This window comes from Grammomys surdaster, unplaced genomic scaffold (genome assembly GCF_004785775.1).
Source record: "Grammomys surdaster isolate TR1022 unplaced genomic scaffold, NIH_TR_1.0 136, whole genome shotgun sequence".
Classification (NCBI taxonomy): domain Eukaryota; kingdom Metazoa; phylum Chordata; class Mammalia; order Rodentia; family Muridae; genus Grammomys; species Grammomys surdaster.
Genome location: NW_021604594.1, coordinates 11,365,850 through 11,381,582, shown reverse-complemented (window position 1 = coordinate 11,381,582; position 15,733 = coordinate 11,365,850). Strand labels below are relative to the sequence as shown.

General features: G+C 38.2%; 1 protein-coding gene across 1 annotated transcript in view; it reads right to left on the bottom strand.

Annotated features, from left to right (window-relative positions):
- Positions 1-592: 592 nt before the first annotated feature.
- The window catches only part of Ola1 (Obg like ATPase 1), a 122,268-nt gene continuing 107,127 nt past the window's right edge, over positions 593-15,733 (bottom strand). Inside the window, exons 8-11 of the mRNA XM_028762909.1 lie at positions 7,208-7,348; positions 6,437-6,533; positions 4,270-4,392; positions 593-1,121 (exon numbers count right to left, since the gene is read on the bottom strand). Of these exons, the coding sequence (XP_028618742.1) occupies positions 1,020-1,121; positions 4,270-4,392; positions 6,437-6,533; positions 7,208-7,348 (463 nt within the window). The 3' untranslated portion in view covers positions 593-1,019. The remainder of the gene's footprint in view (positions 1,122-4,269; positions 4,393-6,436; positions 6,534-7,207; positions 7,349-15,733) is intronic.

The window sequence follows — 15,733 nt, the reverse complement described above, 5'->3', positions numbered from 1 at the left end:
TATACTATTGAGTCTAAAGATTCCTGACTTGCATGCATGCCCAATTTTCACCTGGCTGCAAATATTTAACAGCAAGGGTAAATAAAGAAAGTTTAAAAGTGATCGAAGTTGAATTATTTTTCAGTAGTTTTAGAATCAGCATATGAATCGGAATTGAAATAAAAATGCAACTCCTCAGAAATGAAATGGGTAGTTTTTACAATTTAATAATTTTAAAGGAAAGTGAGAATAAAGATGGCTTCCATTTGGTTAGAGCACTATCAACAACCAGAATTCACCGATGCTGGAGACAAAATGGTTTTCTTTCTGACCAGAGTCACCTGTTCTCCAACCTCTGCAGTATCTCTGCTGTCATCTTTCAATAAATGTCCATCTACAAATTAATTAACTTTTTCTGAGACAATCTCAGGCATATTATTCTTCTAATTCCCATGAAAGACTCACTTTTAAGATACAATTGCAGCTGCCCCACACTGCCAGTTCCTTCGTCACACACACGCCTTAAAATTCTGTAATCAGCAGCCAGCAGGTGCCATATCGCATTCAACACACCACAGTCAGTCAATACAGACATCCCCAAACACACCAAGGCTGGTTTTGTCAAATGTTTTATTGAGTGTAGACATCTGGAGTACTGTAAAACATGCATTATCTTTAGATTCAAAAAGGAGCAAGCCACATTGTCTTCACTGTCAAATGTGTCAGGCTTGGCATACATGATGGAGATGAATGAAGTATCAGGAGAGTAATACGGCTCTTGAACAGCCTCTGCAGTGTGAAGTGGGGTCTTAATCACGTGAGAGAGCAGAGCTCTTCACGCTTAGTAACTTGCATTTCATTGAGGTACATAGTATTTTATCATTTTAAAACAAATAAAAATAATTTGTTTGTAGAAGATTCCCATTCCTAACTTTGTCTCTTTAGATTTCAGAAACTTTAATTTAAAAAACACCACCCCCCCACCCAACCCCAATATATGCATTTTAGAAGTTGTATGTCGATCTGAGCAATAACTAAATTTATTTCTTTTTTGGTTGCTGAGGTGTATTAAATTTGAAGAAGATAATATCTCCATCTTCAACAATATAATTCCTGCCTTGTTGTCTGTATTTTCCAGCAGCCTGCAAACAGGAAAAACAGGAAATAGCTTATTACTTATAACCAAATACATAGGAAAAACAGAGGAACTGGATTACTGCTTTTAACCAAAAACGCAGGACAAACAGGAGAAATGGCTTATCACTTATATCCAAACTCCCAGAAGAAACAGGAGAAAAAAATGGAACGAAATACTCCCTGGGTCATGTTAAAAACATATGAAAACAAGAGAAGTGTAGGAAGGCATACAAGTCCTAAAGAAAAAAAAGATAAGCAAAATCCTTCTGGTGAGGACAGGACTAAGCTTCCACACACATGCACCAACCATGCTGTGTCCTCACTGACTGCTGTCACACAAGTGTAAATCACACCAGTGTCATCGGGCTTCATCACATGCTGTTCATGGCATATTCTGAGGTGTCTGCAAACATCCAGCAAGTCACTGTAAGACACTGATCAAATGAGGCAGAAAGAGCCACATGCGCTTTGTTTGCTTAAAGAAATTCTTTGGTGACCCTAGTGATGCCTTAAAGACAGTTTGCTCTAAGAAAAACTGCTCAACTGTGCTGTACACATTTGAATTTCTTGTAGCCCTGATCACTCTTGACAACGGCACTGACATCTGTGTGTCCTGAATGTTATCTTGGAAGTTTTCTGACAGTGTGGCTTCCAAGTAGACTCTTACAGGTTGGAACTGCAAACAGACATTTTTCCACTTGTAAGTCAGTGAGCAAAGAAATGATTCCACCTGCTGGTGTGCAGATCTAGACATGCTCTTGATAATTACATACAAACAAACCAGGTTCAGCCCATGGCCCAGTGCATACTTCAGGTTCCTGAGCACTCACACTTAACACTCACACAATTATCTGTCTCCTGGGACCTCAGCACCAACCACTCAACAATGAGAACTCAAATTCTCAAAAGTGGTAAAATGTAAGTCTTTGACAATATTGAAACAAAGTCCAAAGTCAAGTGAAATTATATTTATCAGTAATGAAAACACTACCAAGGTCATACATCTGAAGTTTAAATCAACAAACCAGATTGAAGAACCCTCGTAAGCATATTTTTGATAATATACAATACAAAGGATTTTGCCTAATAGCAATATGCTGTTTATAGGAAGTTTATCTTTAAAAAGACAACATACTCTATCATTCTAAAAAACATGCTAGATAAATATTCACATGATTTTTGTAAAGATGTAATGTACTGAAAGCCATATGGTACTTACTTCTAGGATCTAAGCCTACTATTATAAAACTATACGTACAAGTTAAATGAAACACACATTGAGATGACATATTAGTGTAAGTTTATACTTTATTATACCCAAGTTTACTATTAATAGTGACAGTGTTTCTTTAAATTCTCTAGAGACCATTTAATCCATTTCCACTGCTATCAGAAACACTGGTTGAAAAAAAATCAATACCCATTTGTGAATCTTGAGTATGTATTAAACAAGACACGTCTAACCAGTTCATTTGCACTTGAAAGCAGCCATCTGTAGAAGGCAGCTTTGCCTAAGCAGATATGATTGCTAATAGTGTGATATCCCTGTAGACTACAAAGCCCAAAGAGCTATTCAGTATATAGTTCACAGCACTGCACTGAATTAGCTATGCTGCACTGGAGGTAGAAATGAACACACGCACAGGCACAGGCACATGCAGTCCTGTTTGCAACCTCACTTCCTTATCATGTACAAGTAAACACTGCAGGATAAGGAGCATAAAGCAGCTCATAAATTCTTCATTTATCCAGAGCTCAAAATGTAAACGTTAGTTGTGGAAGTTAAAAATACATGAGATATTTAGTGGTACTCTAGGTAGAAAAGCCAGAAGCTGGTCTTCCCCAATTTATGATATAAAGTACTTAGCTTTACATATTATTATAAGCAGGAAACATTATTGTACTGTATATTATAGTTTCTGAATTGTTAAAGTATTCACAATTCATCTTCTCTAAGGTTTATTATAACAAAGTAAACTAAGGTTTGGTAAGTATCGACTTAGCATAAATACGACAAGCTTCCATCTCTGGATTCTAGAAACAGAAAATATCCTCATTTTAATTTTTTGTATGAAAAAAATATATGCTAACATGATGTAACATATTGACAAAAGAAATCAGATATTCTCCAAGTCTAATTAGCATTCCTGATGAAGTTCACCCTCAGTATTTGAATACCTATCAATACAGACGACACCAGTGAAATCAATAGATTTGTTTAGTTGCACTGTAACTTTGGGGGGGGGCGGTAAATCATAATGGCTCTCAATCAATATCAAACCAATTATATGGAGATTATTCCCTTCCTGGCTCTAAGGGTCCAACAGTTCCATCAAAGCCGTGTGTTCTAATAATACCGGTAAGAATGAGCCAAACTTGAAATATCTTTCACATTCCTTTCAAATTATGAGATAGTCAAGATAAGAGTTCTGTTGAATCTCAACATCGTCTATGACAGTCTTCAAATTAAATTAAAGAAGCTTCCTACAAGGTCAACTCTGAGTGAGTTGAACTACATATTTATTGGATATTAACAAGTTTCTCTGTGAAGAATCAAATAAGCTAGAAAAATGAATTTTGCAATAGAACTTACATTAAAAATCATTTGGTACTAATATTTAACAATGCTTCACTATCAGTGTCTGCAAATCAAATTAGTTATCAGCTAAAATAAAGCACAATTTTGGACCTGCCCTCTAGTGTTGAAAAAAGCAAATCAAATTTTCAAAGATCTAAAAAAAAAAAAAAAGGAAACCCATAAAGTTTTAGCACCAGCAGGTTTGTCTGACTAGGTATCATTATCTGTTTTCTTGACATAACCATACTGTGATTTCTAAATTATATATGCAAACGGGTCACTATGACTTTTTCATTAGCTACTAGTGAACAAATTCTTTGTATTTATGTGACTTAAAAATTTGTTTTTATTTTCAGGTAGAAAAAAAAACCCAAAACAAAAAACCCCTCCATACAGTTATTTAAAACTGACCTGAGAGTACATGGACACGCACAGTTCCTGATCAGTGCACAGCGTTGGTCCTAACAGGCTAACAGCGTGCAGTTTAAAGACAGCTATCGGCTACCATGCGCATCTTCATGTGAGTGCTAAAATTATAAAATTTTCAAGTAAAAAAAAAAAAAATCGTTCCTTACCTTGACTGCATTTTCAGAGCCCTCGTCTTTAAAGTCTTCATATTTCATTACTTCAGCCATAATGAATCCCTTTTCAAAATCTGTGTGAATCTTCCCTGCAGCTTGAGGAGCCTTCGTTCCTTTCTTTGAAAAGGACCAGAGAAAACTAATTGCATTTAAAATGTCTGATTGTAAGCACTGAGTTTCTTTTCTCTGATCTGCAGTTGGCTCAACTCAAACTTAAGTTTAATGGGAGTTAGGAAGTCTGCTGTACAATGAGTGTGTTTTCCCCAGAGGCCGCTGCCTGGGCAGCAGCCGGAGCACAGTCAGATCAGCAGGTGTTAAAGAGGCACAGCTCAGAGCTTTGTTTTTCCTAACAGTCATCTACGGGTTTTATTGATTTAGATGCAGTGGTCTGGTTTGGTGTGGGTTTCACTTCGATTTTCTATTCTTCACAGTGGAAAAAAAAATAAAGATTTTAAAGTAACTTTCAAGATGAATTATCAAAGGTTTAAAAAAGATAAAAAGCCCTAAAAAATTCAGCTCATCTCAACATATAAAGATCGATATATAAAGGGACATTTTAGACATTTCTAGCAAATCAGATAAGCTACAGTCGGCAAATAATTTTGAAATAACCAAGAAATGTTAATAGTAAGATTTTTAAAAAACATTTTACATAATACAGCTCCCCTTTAACAATCATGAAGGAAATTCAAGTCAAGATGGAAAGAGAAATGTCTTGTAATTACGCCATATGTAAAATTACAGGAACATACATTCCAGACACACACAACCACAGAAGGAAATCTGAGAAATAATGGTGACCTACAGGCTGCTTAATAAAGCATGGTAAAGTGATAAGGACTCTGACAGCACAGAGCACAGTTTTTACAATAAAAGATGTATCGGGTCAATGTGGCTACTCCCCGATGCTCACCTGACTGAGTGTCTTACACATTAAGTCATGGCACTAACAATCAGTCTTAAGACAAACCAGCTTTCACATTTCAAACCCAGCGGGTGCTTTTTCTTGCTTCGCACACTTCAGTTTGAAGTTTTAAGACTTTCAGATACATCTTTAAAATATATAGTAACAATAAACACTGGCATTTGTTTACCGACTTGGATTTGCTTTGACATTATTTTTAAAGTTTATATAAAAGGCCCCTGTTAGAAGACAATGAAACATGTCTCTTCTTACAAAGCGGACAGATAAAAGGGAAGAGAGTCTTGGGTTCACTAGCGGATCTAATTGTGCTGACCACCTCTATGTTCCTTCTACTGATGCTAAATAAAAATAAATGTAGCAGCAGCACTGAAGCACTGAGAACACAAGTCAGGACAGACAGCACGGAGATCAGCACAAAACATGTATTTCAAACAGCACAGTACAAGACACACCAAGACACTGAATCTAAAAGTTCTGACCTTTTTAAATTCTGTAATACACAATTTAGGACTACTTATATGTCACAGCATTTTTCAATAGGAACTACTATGTTACTATAATATATTTACATTCAAAAGCAACCCATTTCAGTCTATTGTCTTCTGGGAATAAATCAGTTATTCTCCCTAGTCACATTCAGTACACACTAATGTTTAAAATATGTCACAGTCTTGAAGAAGTTGAACATGTAACAGTAAAAATAAACATCACTTCTATGAATTCGATAGAAAGAAATGAACTATTACACATCGAGTTTAGCTTTTTGAACCCAAGTGTGTGTCTATGAAGAGCATAATGATGTCATACTGCTTTTATTGCTGAAAATGTAATCCAAGCAAAGCAAGGGAGGAAAGAACCACCCGCAACCCAAACAAACTTAGCGAATACAAAATGAAAAGCAACATCAATTTCACTGCAGACAAACCCAGTCACACAGATTAAGCAAGCACAATACTGGTGCGTCTTATCTCTGACCACAGGAGGAGGGTAGACAGATTCTACAGGATGAAGAAATTCAGACTATGTAATAGGCAGAATCAATTGTTACCTGCCTCAATCAATGCCGCTCCACTTTCACTGTTCAGCAGCTCACAAATAATTAAAGTTATCCTGGACAAAAACCTCATCTGTAATGACTAGCTAACCGCTACCATGACAAACTTCAAAGTCAGTGATATCAATCTGAATTCAATAGTGTGGAACTGGGTAGAGCTGATGAATAAGTATGAATCTTACCCTGATGGTCCATGCACGCACTTCATCTGGGCCTGCAGTGAAAAAGTATTCTAGTTGGAGTGCTGCAAATCCAGCCTTAATGATCTTTGGCAAAGCACTGAAATAAAATGAAACAAATTCACTCAACATTTAAGTTGACTCTGCCAGGGATCCATCTAGAACTAAAATTATTCATCTCAAGCAGATAATGGTAAAGATATTAGTAAATGACCATTCACAGCACACTTGAAGAGGTCAGACAGGAGGAGCTATTTCTTAAAATACCCTTCTAAAATTGGTTTTAATTGTATTAGCCTGAAGCATTATGAACTGTTTACTACTACAAAAGAAAATGTATACCTTCCCGGCCTATGACTATTTTCATCCAATATTATTTCCAGAACTTGAGCCATGAAAGCAAAATTATTTGATTGAAACTCAATCTTCTAACAATATATTATTGTTACTCAGAAAAAAAATTATGGCAAGTGATTCACCCTTTCCCCTCCCCCACTGAACATGACGAAAGAGTTTTGGCGATCATCCCTCCTCAAAAATATACATAACTAATACCTATGTTATAATTAAAACACTGTACGGAGATGACAGATGACAGTTAAAAACTTAATTTAAAATAAATCTTTTCACTCTGTCTCATGGTAAAGAAAGGAGAAGATTCCCTCTTTATAATGGTAATTACCCTGTCATTTATTATTCTATCAGCGCAAGCAATTAAATTACTGCAAGGAAATAGTTGATAATAAAGTGTAGGGAAAATGAATGCTAATTAACCTTTGTGTCATGTTCGCTTCCAGATACTTCTGTCTCTCCTCAGCACTCAATTCTTGCAACTTGAGTTCCAAGGCCCCACTAAAAGGAATGACCAAGGCGCCTGGGTCATACTTGTCCACCCACTCTTTAATTTTTATCAACCTGTAGACAAAAAAGGGCACAACATTATCTTGTAGTGCATGCATGGCTGTACCACATTCATTATTATCAAGTAGCACATACATATTCATAAGAGCTGCACGGTTTTATGATGCCATCTTTTTGTGTATAGCTTTCCAAGGTCAAGGCATTAGCAGGCAGCAATTTCTTCAGGTACACGCTGGAATTTTCTATTCTAGTCTAGTTTTATTTCAGCATATTACCTATAGGAACTGTATTACAAATATTATCAACTTTTAAAAGTTAAATTGAATTTGTTCAGTATGAATACCTGGACCTCTGAATAATATTATTTTATAATGTTAATGTCCATTACAGAATAAGTTTTAGAAAAGAGAACTCACAAGGTTGCTTATACAGAAATCACATTTAGAAATGCCAACTAATTTTTGAAGCATCTCTGAAACGTTCATAATTTGTACCATCCAGACATCTATTGACTGGGTTAGTTCCTTCCTGAATGAACGGAACCAACAGTTGCCATTGGTTTCGAGGGAGGCTTCTGCTCACATTAGCAACAATAACAATAACAAAAATGCAATTCTTCCAGATTTATAAATATATTCAATTGGGTACATGCTGTTCTTATAAACCCAAATTATTATAGGATCATGAATAGAAATGGAGGGGAAATAAATTCCTTTAATCACAAAAGTTATGGATAGCCAAATCCACTAGGAAACATACTAGATGTTGCCTAGAAATGCACTATTGAGCTGTTCTCCCTCTTCTACAGTGAGGATTTTGGAAAAGCAGTAATTAGAATTTAAGTGAAACAAACACAGCAAATATAATGAAAAGGTTCTGCTCATAGTTTCTTATCCTGGGTAGGCACCCGTCTCTAAGCCTGTTTCTTCATTTGTGGAAATGGAGATAATAACAGTACATAGTATACTGTGAAGCGCCTAGGGAACAACTCAGACAGTAAACAGGCAGCCTCTGCACCATCCTCAGAGAATCACAGCATATCCCCTATGACTCTATGGTCTTACCTAGGTCTGGTTACAGATCTGGATAGTAATATAAGTAACGGGGGCCTTACAGCAGCATCCTACTAGGATGTGTGTTTTACATTTATTTTTACTTGTGTACACAGACTTGCTTGCACCCACATGCCATGGAGGCCAGAGGACAACGTGAAGGAGTCAGGACTGTCCTACCATGTCGGCTCCAGGAACTGAACTCAGGTCATCAGGCTTGTCATTGAGCACGTTTACCTACTGAGCCATCTCACTGGCCCCAGACTCTTGTAGTTTGACTAAAGTTTAATAGGCATTATGGCAAAATACTGCAGGAGAAATCTGTTAAATCATCATTGTTACAAGCTACTTTTAAAGGTAAAGAAAAGGAAAAATTAAAGACCAAATTCATCGAAAGTCAAATGTCAAACAAAATGGTAGGAATTTAAATAGCTATTAGAAAATTAAGAATATAGCCCAAAGATGGTGGCACATGCCTTGATCCCGGCACACTTGGGAGGCAGAGGCAGGCAGATCTCTGCTGTTGAGGCCAGCTTGGTCTATAGAGTGAGTTCCTGGACAGCCAGAGCTACACAGAGAAACTCTGTCTTGAAAAACCATAAAAAAAAAAAAGCCAACAACAAACAAAAACAAAACTATGACCAGTTGTACAGGATTGAAGATAGAAAAAGAAACAAAAGCTCTCCCAACAGTCTGCTCATGTCTATCACGCAAAGGTGACCACACATTTAACACGCTACTAGTGACTTCTGATCATAATGTTTGCATCCTTTTATTCACATCCTAAAAACTATACTAACTCCTAAGATTTAGTTTGGAATAAAGTATATGGCCTTAGATTATGATTAAAACTTGGTATTTTCTTATGGAAAATTATGAAGGATATAATAAAGCAAAAAGGGGGCTTAGATAGGGATTTTTGCCTATAATAACATCATGGCATTTAAAGTTACTTTATAGATGAAATAGTCAAATCTCTATATTAAAATGTTATCATTAATGGCTTCTATTATTATACATGTTAGAGTCAAATATGTCATTTTAAAAAGCACAGTAAATACAGTTTCATTGGAAGGGAAATAGAACAAACCGATGTGCTAGGATAATGAAAAATGTCATGCATCTGTCTCGTAAGTACGGGTCAACATAACCAATAAAGCTAAAACTGCTAGGAAACAGAATAAGAAATAATTACTTTGGCTAAAACATCAGTTCAGAATAACAGGCCATTTTCACAGCCTCTCCAGCAGAGCCCGCAGAGGGGTTATTTGCATTCCTCAGGTGTTCTACTGTACAATTCAGATGAATAAAGACTTACAAATCATACCTCTACCGCCAATGTAAGACTTTGATCTGGTGAATACACCATTGTACCTTAACTATAATTGGCAAAAACCCTGACAGTGTAGAGCATCACACGCTTAATAACAAAGGGGAAGCTCAAAGTGTTGACAGACGATCTTCATAATGCAGAAGCAGAGCGGGCACATTTTAGCGATAAATGAGCACCGAGGTCTAAAGGTCTCTAAAGTGACTGACACCGTCACACTCTCCGTAAAGTGAGTTCCGCTCTTACCCTGCCAGCTTCACTTTTGTGACTTTCACTGTCACAGACAACACAGGGAAGATGAAAAGTGACTTCGGTTCTTTGGCTGCCTGCTTTACTTTTGTGACTTTCACTGTCAAACAAAAGTGAGAAATGTCCCAAAGTGATTTTTAATTGCATATTTGAAATAAGCCTTGGGTAATTAAAAAATTAAACTTAATGTAAGATTACAGATGAAATATATATAACATGCCTATTAGGTCTGATGGTTTCAAAAGTGTCATAATGAGGCTAAGATCACAAGTTTGAACCCCATAGGGACCTTCTGCAGAAAAAAAATGTCTATTCTCTTGCTACAGTCTATGCCCCGAACTATAGCTAGCTGCCTAGAAAATGCATGCTATTGGCCCCTGATGGACCCAGAAAACTCAAAGTTGAGCTCAGTTGTCACCACTCAAACACATTTCCAAAGTGCCTAAACAATAAACTGTCTCAGGAAAGCCATCCAGTTGCTGGTGACTTAAACAGTGATGTTGAGACATAAACATCACAGAATGTCAAGTGGTACAATGGTGGGGAGAGCAGCAAGCACAAGAAAGGACAGGAGGCTCTCAGGGCCTATAAGAACTATAAGAGCGGTCACAGCCCCTGTGCTATAAAGTTACATGTGCAGACTTCTGCAAGGGGTCCAAGCTCTGATAGGAAGTCCAATGATCTGCCTTCTTCAAAGTCTTGACTGACAAGGAAAGTGCTGCAGTTACAGGCACTGCGCCCCTGCAGCATCACCCAGCAGGTGGACAAGGACCAAGGAAGGGGCAACCAGGGTTGAGCCTAGAAGGGCGGGCCTTGACATAGACCAGCAGGTTGCCACCTGTCAGAGTCTAAGCAGAGGAAGCTTTCAGTATTAAATTAGCGTAAGTCTCTAAAAGTGTCTAAAATTTACCTCCTATGTTATAATTTTAACCTTCTTATTTCCATGCTGAAATTCCAGATTCCAAAATTTGAATTCCCCTCCCTGGGTTACTTTCTACTGTTTGAATATCTTTTCCTAGATATTAGTTTTATTCTTTTTTAATGGTTGGTGGTGCTGGGCATGGAACCTAGACCCGTGAGCAGTTAGGCAGGTACTCCACCACTGAGCTACATCACTGCTATAATTTGGGGGTGGGGAGGGAAATAGTGTTGTTTACTAAATTAATTGTTACTTTCAACATAAAAATTCTTCCAAATTCCTATTTACATCTCGCAGCCGTGTTCTCAGGGAGTCTGGTGGTTGCTCCCTGGGGTGAGAGGCATCTACAGTGTAGTAGTTTCGATTCTCTTAAGAGGAGATCACTCGGGATGGAGAGATGACTCAGGTTTAAGAGGACCAGCTGATTTTCCAGAGGTTCTGAGTTCAATTCCCAGCAACCACACGGAGGCTTATAACCATCTGTAATGGAATCTGATTCCCTCTTCTAGTGTGCATAAAGACAGAACACTCATATAAAGTAAACAAACAAATGAATAAATCTCTAAAAGAAAAATGAAGCCGGGCGGTGGTGGCACACGCCTTTAATCCCAGCACTTGGGAGGCAGAGGCAGGCGGATTTCTGAGTTCGAGGCCAGCCTGGTCTACAGAGTGAGTTCCAGGACAGCCAGGGCTACACAGAGAAACTCTGTCTTGAAAAACAAAACAAAACAAAACAAAACAAAACAAAACAAAACAAAACAAACAAAAAAAAAGACCCCTTGGAAGTCCCAGGCTCAAGGTCAGGTTTTTCTTTTCTTTTTTTTTTTTAAAAAAGGTTTTTCATTTTATTGCCATATGTATGCATGTATGTATGTATGTATGTATGTATGCATGTGTGCATGCAATCATGCATGTGCCTGGTGCCTGTAGAAACCAGAAGGTGCTGGATCCTCTGGAAGTGTGGAGTTATAAATGGTTGTGAGTCACCATGTGGGTGCTGGGAACTATACCCAGGTCCTCTGCAATAACAACACGTGCATTTTACCACTGAACTATCTCCCTAGCCCTCTGCCTTTTCATTTTAAAGCTTAGTGTTTCCATACTTGGCTATGGGCAATGTCTCTTTGGGTGCAGGCCAAGTGTCAAGTTACTGAGCTCTTGTCTAGAAGAGGGGTAAAAGGGCACCATCTTCCAGGCTTAGTATGTGAGCTGACTGGTCCAGTGAGGACTGTGCACTGTCACTTGTACCCCTACTGTCATGGAGCTTCTTTTCTGATGTTGGTTCCCAGAGAGTCCCAGTTTTCATCTTCAAGTCTTTCTGTGTACTCTAAAACCAACAAAACACCAATACTACCCTCTTTATTTTACACTAAAACCAACAAAACACCACTACTTGCCCCTTTATTTTACATAGGATGAAAATATATATATATATATATAGTTAAGGCTGGCCTTAAACTGAGATTCTCCTTCCTCAACTTCCTGAGTGCTGGAGCTATGAGCACGAGTGTGGCTCAGACTTGTAACTGAAAACTCTCTATACTACACACTCACTTCACAGTGCTCTAATACCATAGTTTCAGTCCTGGCTGTCCTAGAACATGCTAGCTAGACAAGGTTGGCCTTGAACTCACAAGAGGTCTTTGCCTCCCAAGCTAGGATTAAAGGCATGTTCCACTGTGCCTGGCTCAAGCTATTCTTAAAGCCAACATTAAGAAACTTTTAAACTTTAAATTTTAATTCAAACATGGAGTACTGAGATATCCTCTTTATCTGTCCAAATGGAGGACTCACAAACAATACCTTTCCTTAAAACATGGAATAGGATGATCTCAATCATGTTATTTGATATTTTCCATTAAAGTCAAATTCTTGCAACTTCAAACATTCCTGAGGCAGTCTTCTCTAGCATATTTTAGTAAGGATTTTATCTTCTTTGCTAGAACTCAGATCCCTGTAGCTTTTCAACTACCTCCAGTCCATTCAAACTCAGATTGTATTTTCTGAAAATACTTGAGATCAGCCCAGCCAAATTATATTGCCAATTATGACATCTTTGAACACCAGAACTTTCTCAAATTTCTTATTATACTTCGCAATATCAAAGCTTATTTATTTTTTTAATGTGACATATTGTGTTATGACTTACACACTAACGCCTCGTGTCAGTGATTCTCAACCTGTGGGTTGTGAGCCCCCTGGGTTGAACAACCCTTTCACAGGGGCTGTACATCAGATAGTTAGTTACATTATGATTCATTACAGTTATGAAGTAGCAGTGGAAATATGTTATGGTTGGGGTCAGCACAACATGAGGAGCTGTATTAAGGGCTGCAGCATTAGGAAGGTTGAGAACCACTGTTGTGTAGTTTGTGTGTTTATGAACCTATGTCTTAAAAAAAAAAAGATAACATCCTGCTTCTGACAGAAGATATCAGTAGTAAGAACCACAGGTCAATACTCAAAAAATGCTGCTGTTAAAAAGGAGAAGGCAGGGACTCGGTCTCCATCAGGCAGTGCCGTAAGGACCTTGCCAGCTCCGTGCATCTCCAGCACGTTAGTGCGGCTGATGCAGGCACTGGCAAACGCTGTGGTCATTCTACCCCCCTCCCTTGAAGCTTTGGTCTCCTACTCCCCATCTCAGAGTCCCAAAGCAGGCCTTCACGAGACTGTCCTTTCCAGTTCTCAGACTGGGCCACTGCAAAAAGACTTTTTACTGGTGTTCTAAAGCCAGAAAAAGACAAGAGCCAATATTCAAAGGTAAAGTTATTTTCCTAAGGAATATTTTTTAAACAAATGACAACTATTACTGGGTCTGCAAAACAATTTGTTCAAGCAATATATAAACTTGAAATGTCATGTATTTATGAAATGTGACTTTTTAAAGTTAAAGACGTAGCTCTAGAGATTCAGACATCAGCTTTTCCAAAATGACCGCCTTAAATTAAAGTTACTAAAGTATGACTTGGTAAGCATTCTCTGAATGGAAGCTGCCAAGGAAGTCTGTAACTGAGCCTGGTGACACAGGTCTGTAACTCAAGGTACTCAGGAGGCTGAAGCAGGAGTTCAGGGCCAACCTAGGCAACAGAGTGAATGCTTATCTCAAAGAAAAGTATGTAAGTTAGTGGTAAAATGACTCTTAGGGTTTGGGTTTTAACACTGAAAAAACTAATAATGATGATGATGATGATGAAGTCTTTACTTTAAAAAATGGTAAGGAGGAAGAAAGAAGAAACACTAGGAAAATAAATTCTAGTTCTGACTAGTGTGTAGAAGCCTACATAGTGCCTGAAAACTTCAATCCTTTTCTTGAAGAGGGTCTCATGTGGTCACAGGAAGTTTTGATGTTGTGGCCTGACTATATGGGGCTGTGAGGTAAGGGGAATAATGACAATTGTGACTCTATCATTTAAGTGGCATGTTGGGAAGGCAAAATCTGCATTTTAATCTGACATCCATGTCATGGTACATTTTTAGTAGCACTGAAACTAAGGATTTGGAAATAAGAGCATTTAATCCAACGGATGAGACAACGCAGAGCAACAGACACGGCGGCCAGGCTGATGAGCCATCCCAACGCAGCACAGGAACGACAGGGAGACGCCTGCTGATATGTCTCCTGGGTTCAAAACCAAGACAGGAAAAGTCACTGTACTTCAAGAAGTCTAAGAAAAATGTTCTGTCTGAGTCCCATGGCATGTCAAGCAGTTTCAGATTCACACTTAAAATGAAGAACTCATTCAGACACAGGGATGGTTAGCAGTCTGTCCTCTGTTAGGACACAATTACATGCCTTTCGTCTCATGAGCCTCAACACCTGGAACAACATCTGTAGTACATTAGCTTTGAGGTCCAGATTTTATTAGGAGTGATTTCAGCCAAAGCAATTTCATTTGGTGAAACAAAAAGAATATTGCTACAAACTGTTTCCTAAGACTTCATGTGTGTATGCTTGTGTATGTTAATGAAAATCAACATATTCTAGGGAAATGGGTGTTAATTTTACAGCAAATAAAAGTCCACTTTGATTCTCTTTTCAAGGATAATAGGCCTTTTGACTCTACTAACAACTAGAAGGCTATCACAATAGTCAAATAAATGAAAGGTGTTAGGATCAACAGGCAACTATAAAACCAAAGCAGAAAAAAATTGGAATACACTTATCCTAACCCTTTGACTTCACCATGACTCCAGGACTCACCTATTCCTCAATAATCTTAAAAAGTCTGCAATGGCCTTGTAATGAATGTTTGAAAATAGTTTCTTTGTTTAGCAAAGGCTACATTAAAAAAAAAGTTCTTTGAGCTGAAGAGATAGTTTTGTGGTTAAGAGCCTTGCTGCTCTCCTGGAGAACTGGAGTTTGGCTTCTAGTACCCACACCACGTGCCTCACAACTCTCTGTAACATCAGCTCCAGGGGATCCAAAGCCACTGGCTTCCAACGGCACTTGCACACACTGGCACATAACCACATGTAGGCATATACACTTACACATAATTTTACAAAGTTCCTAGCAGTTAGTAAGCAAACAGAAGATAGCAGGGTAAATTCAAATCAACCCCAGCTAGTCAAAGCTCTGACTCCTGAGTGTACACAGACAAAGGCTGATAGACAGACAGACAAGACAGACAGACACACACACACACACACCCCTACCTAGAAAAGCCTACCAGAGAGCTTCAGGAAAAGGTTTCAAGATACTCATGAGGCTCTAGAAAACAGAAATGTAGTTCTCTGGGGGTCACCGTTTGGGATCTCACCACTTAGGTACACTAGAAGCTATCATGTCAAGGGGGACAGCTTGATGCTTGGTCTTGACAACACAAGACCACTGAAGTAACCCTCTCAGGATACAAAGTGTCTTTGGTCTTTTGTTTGTTTTTCGAGAC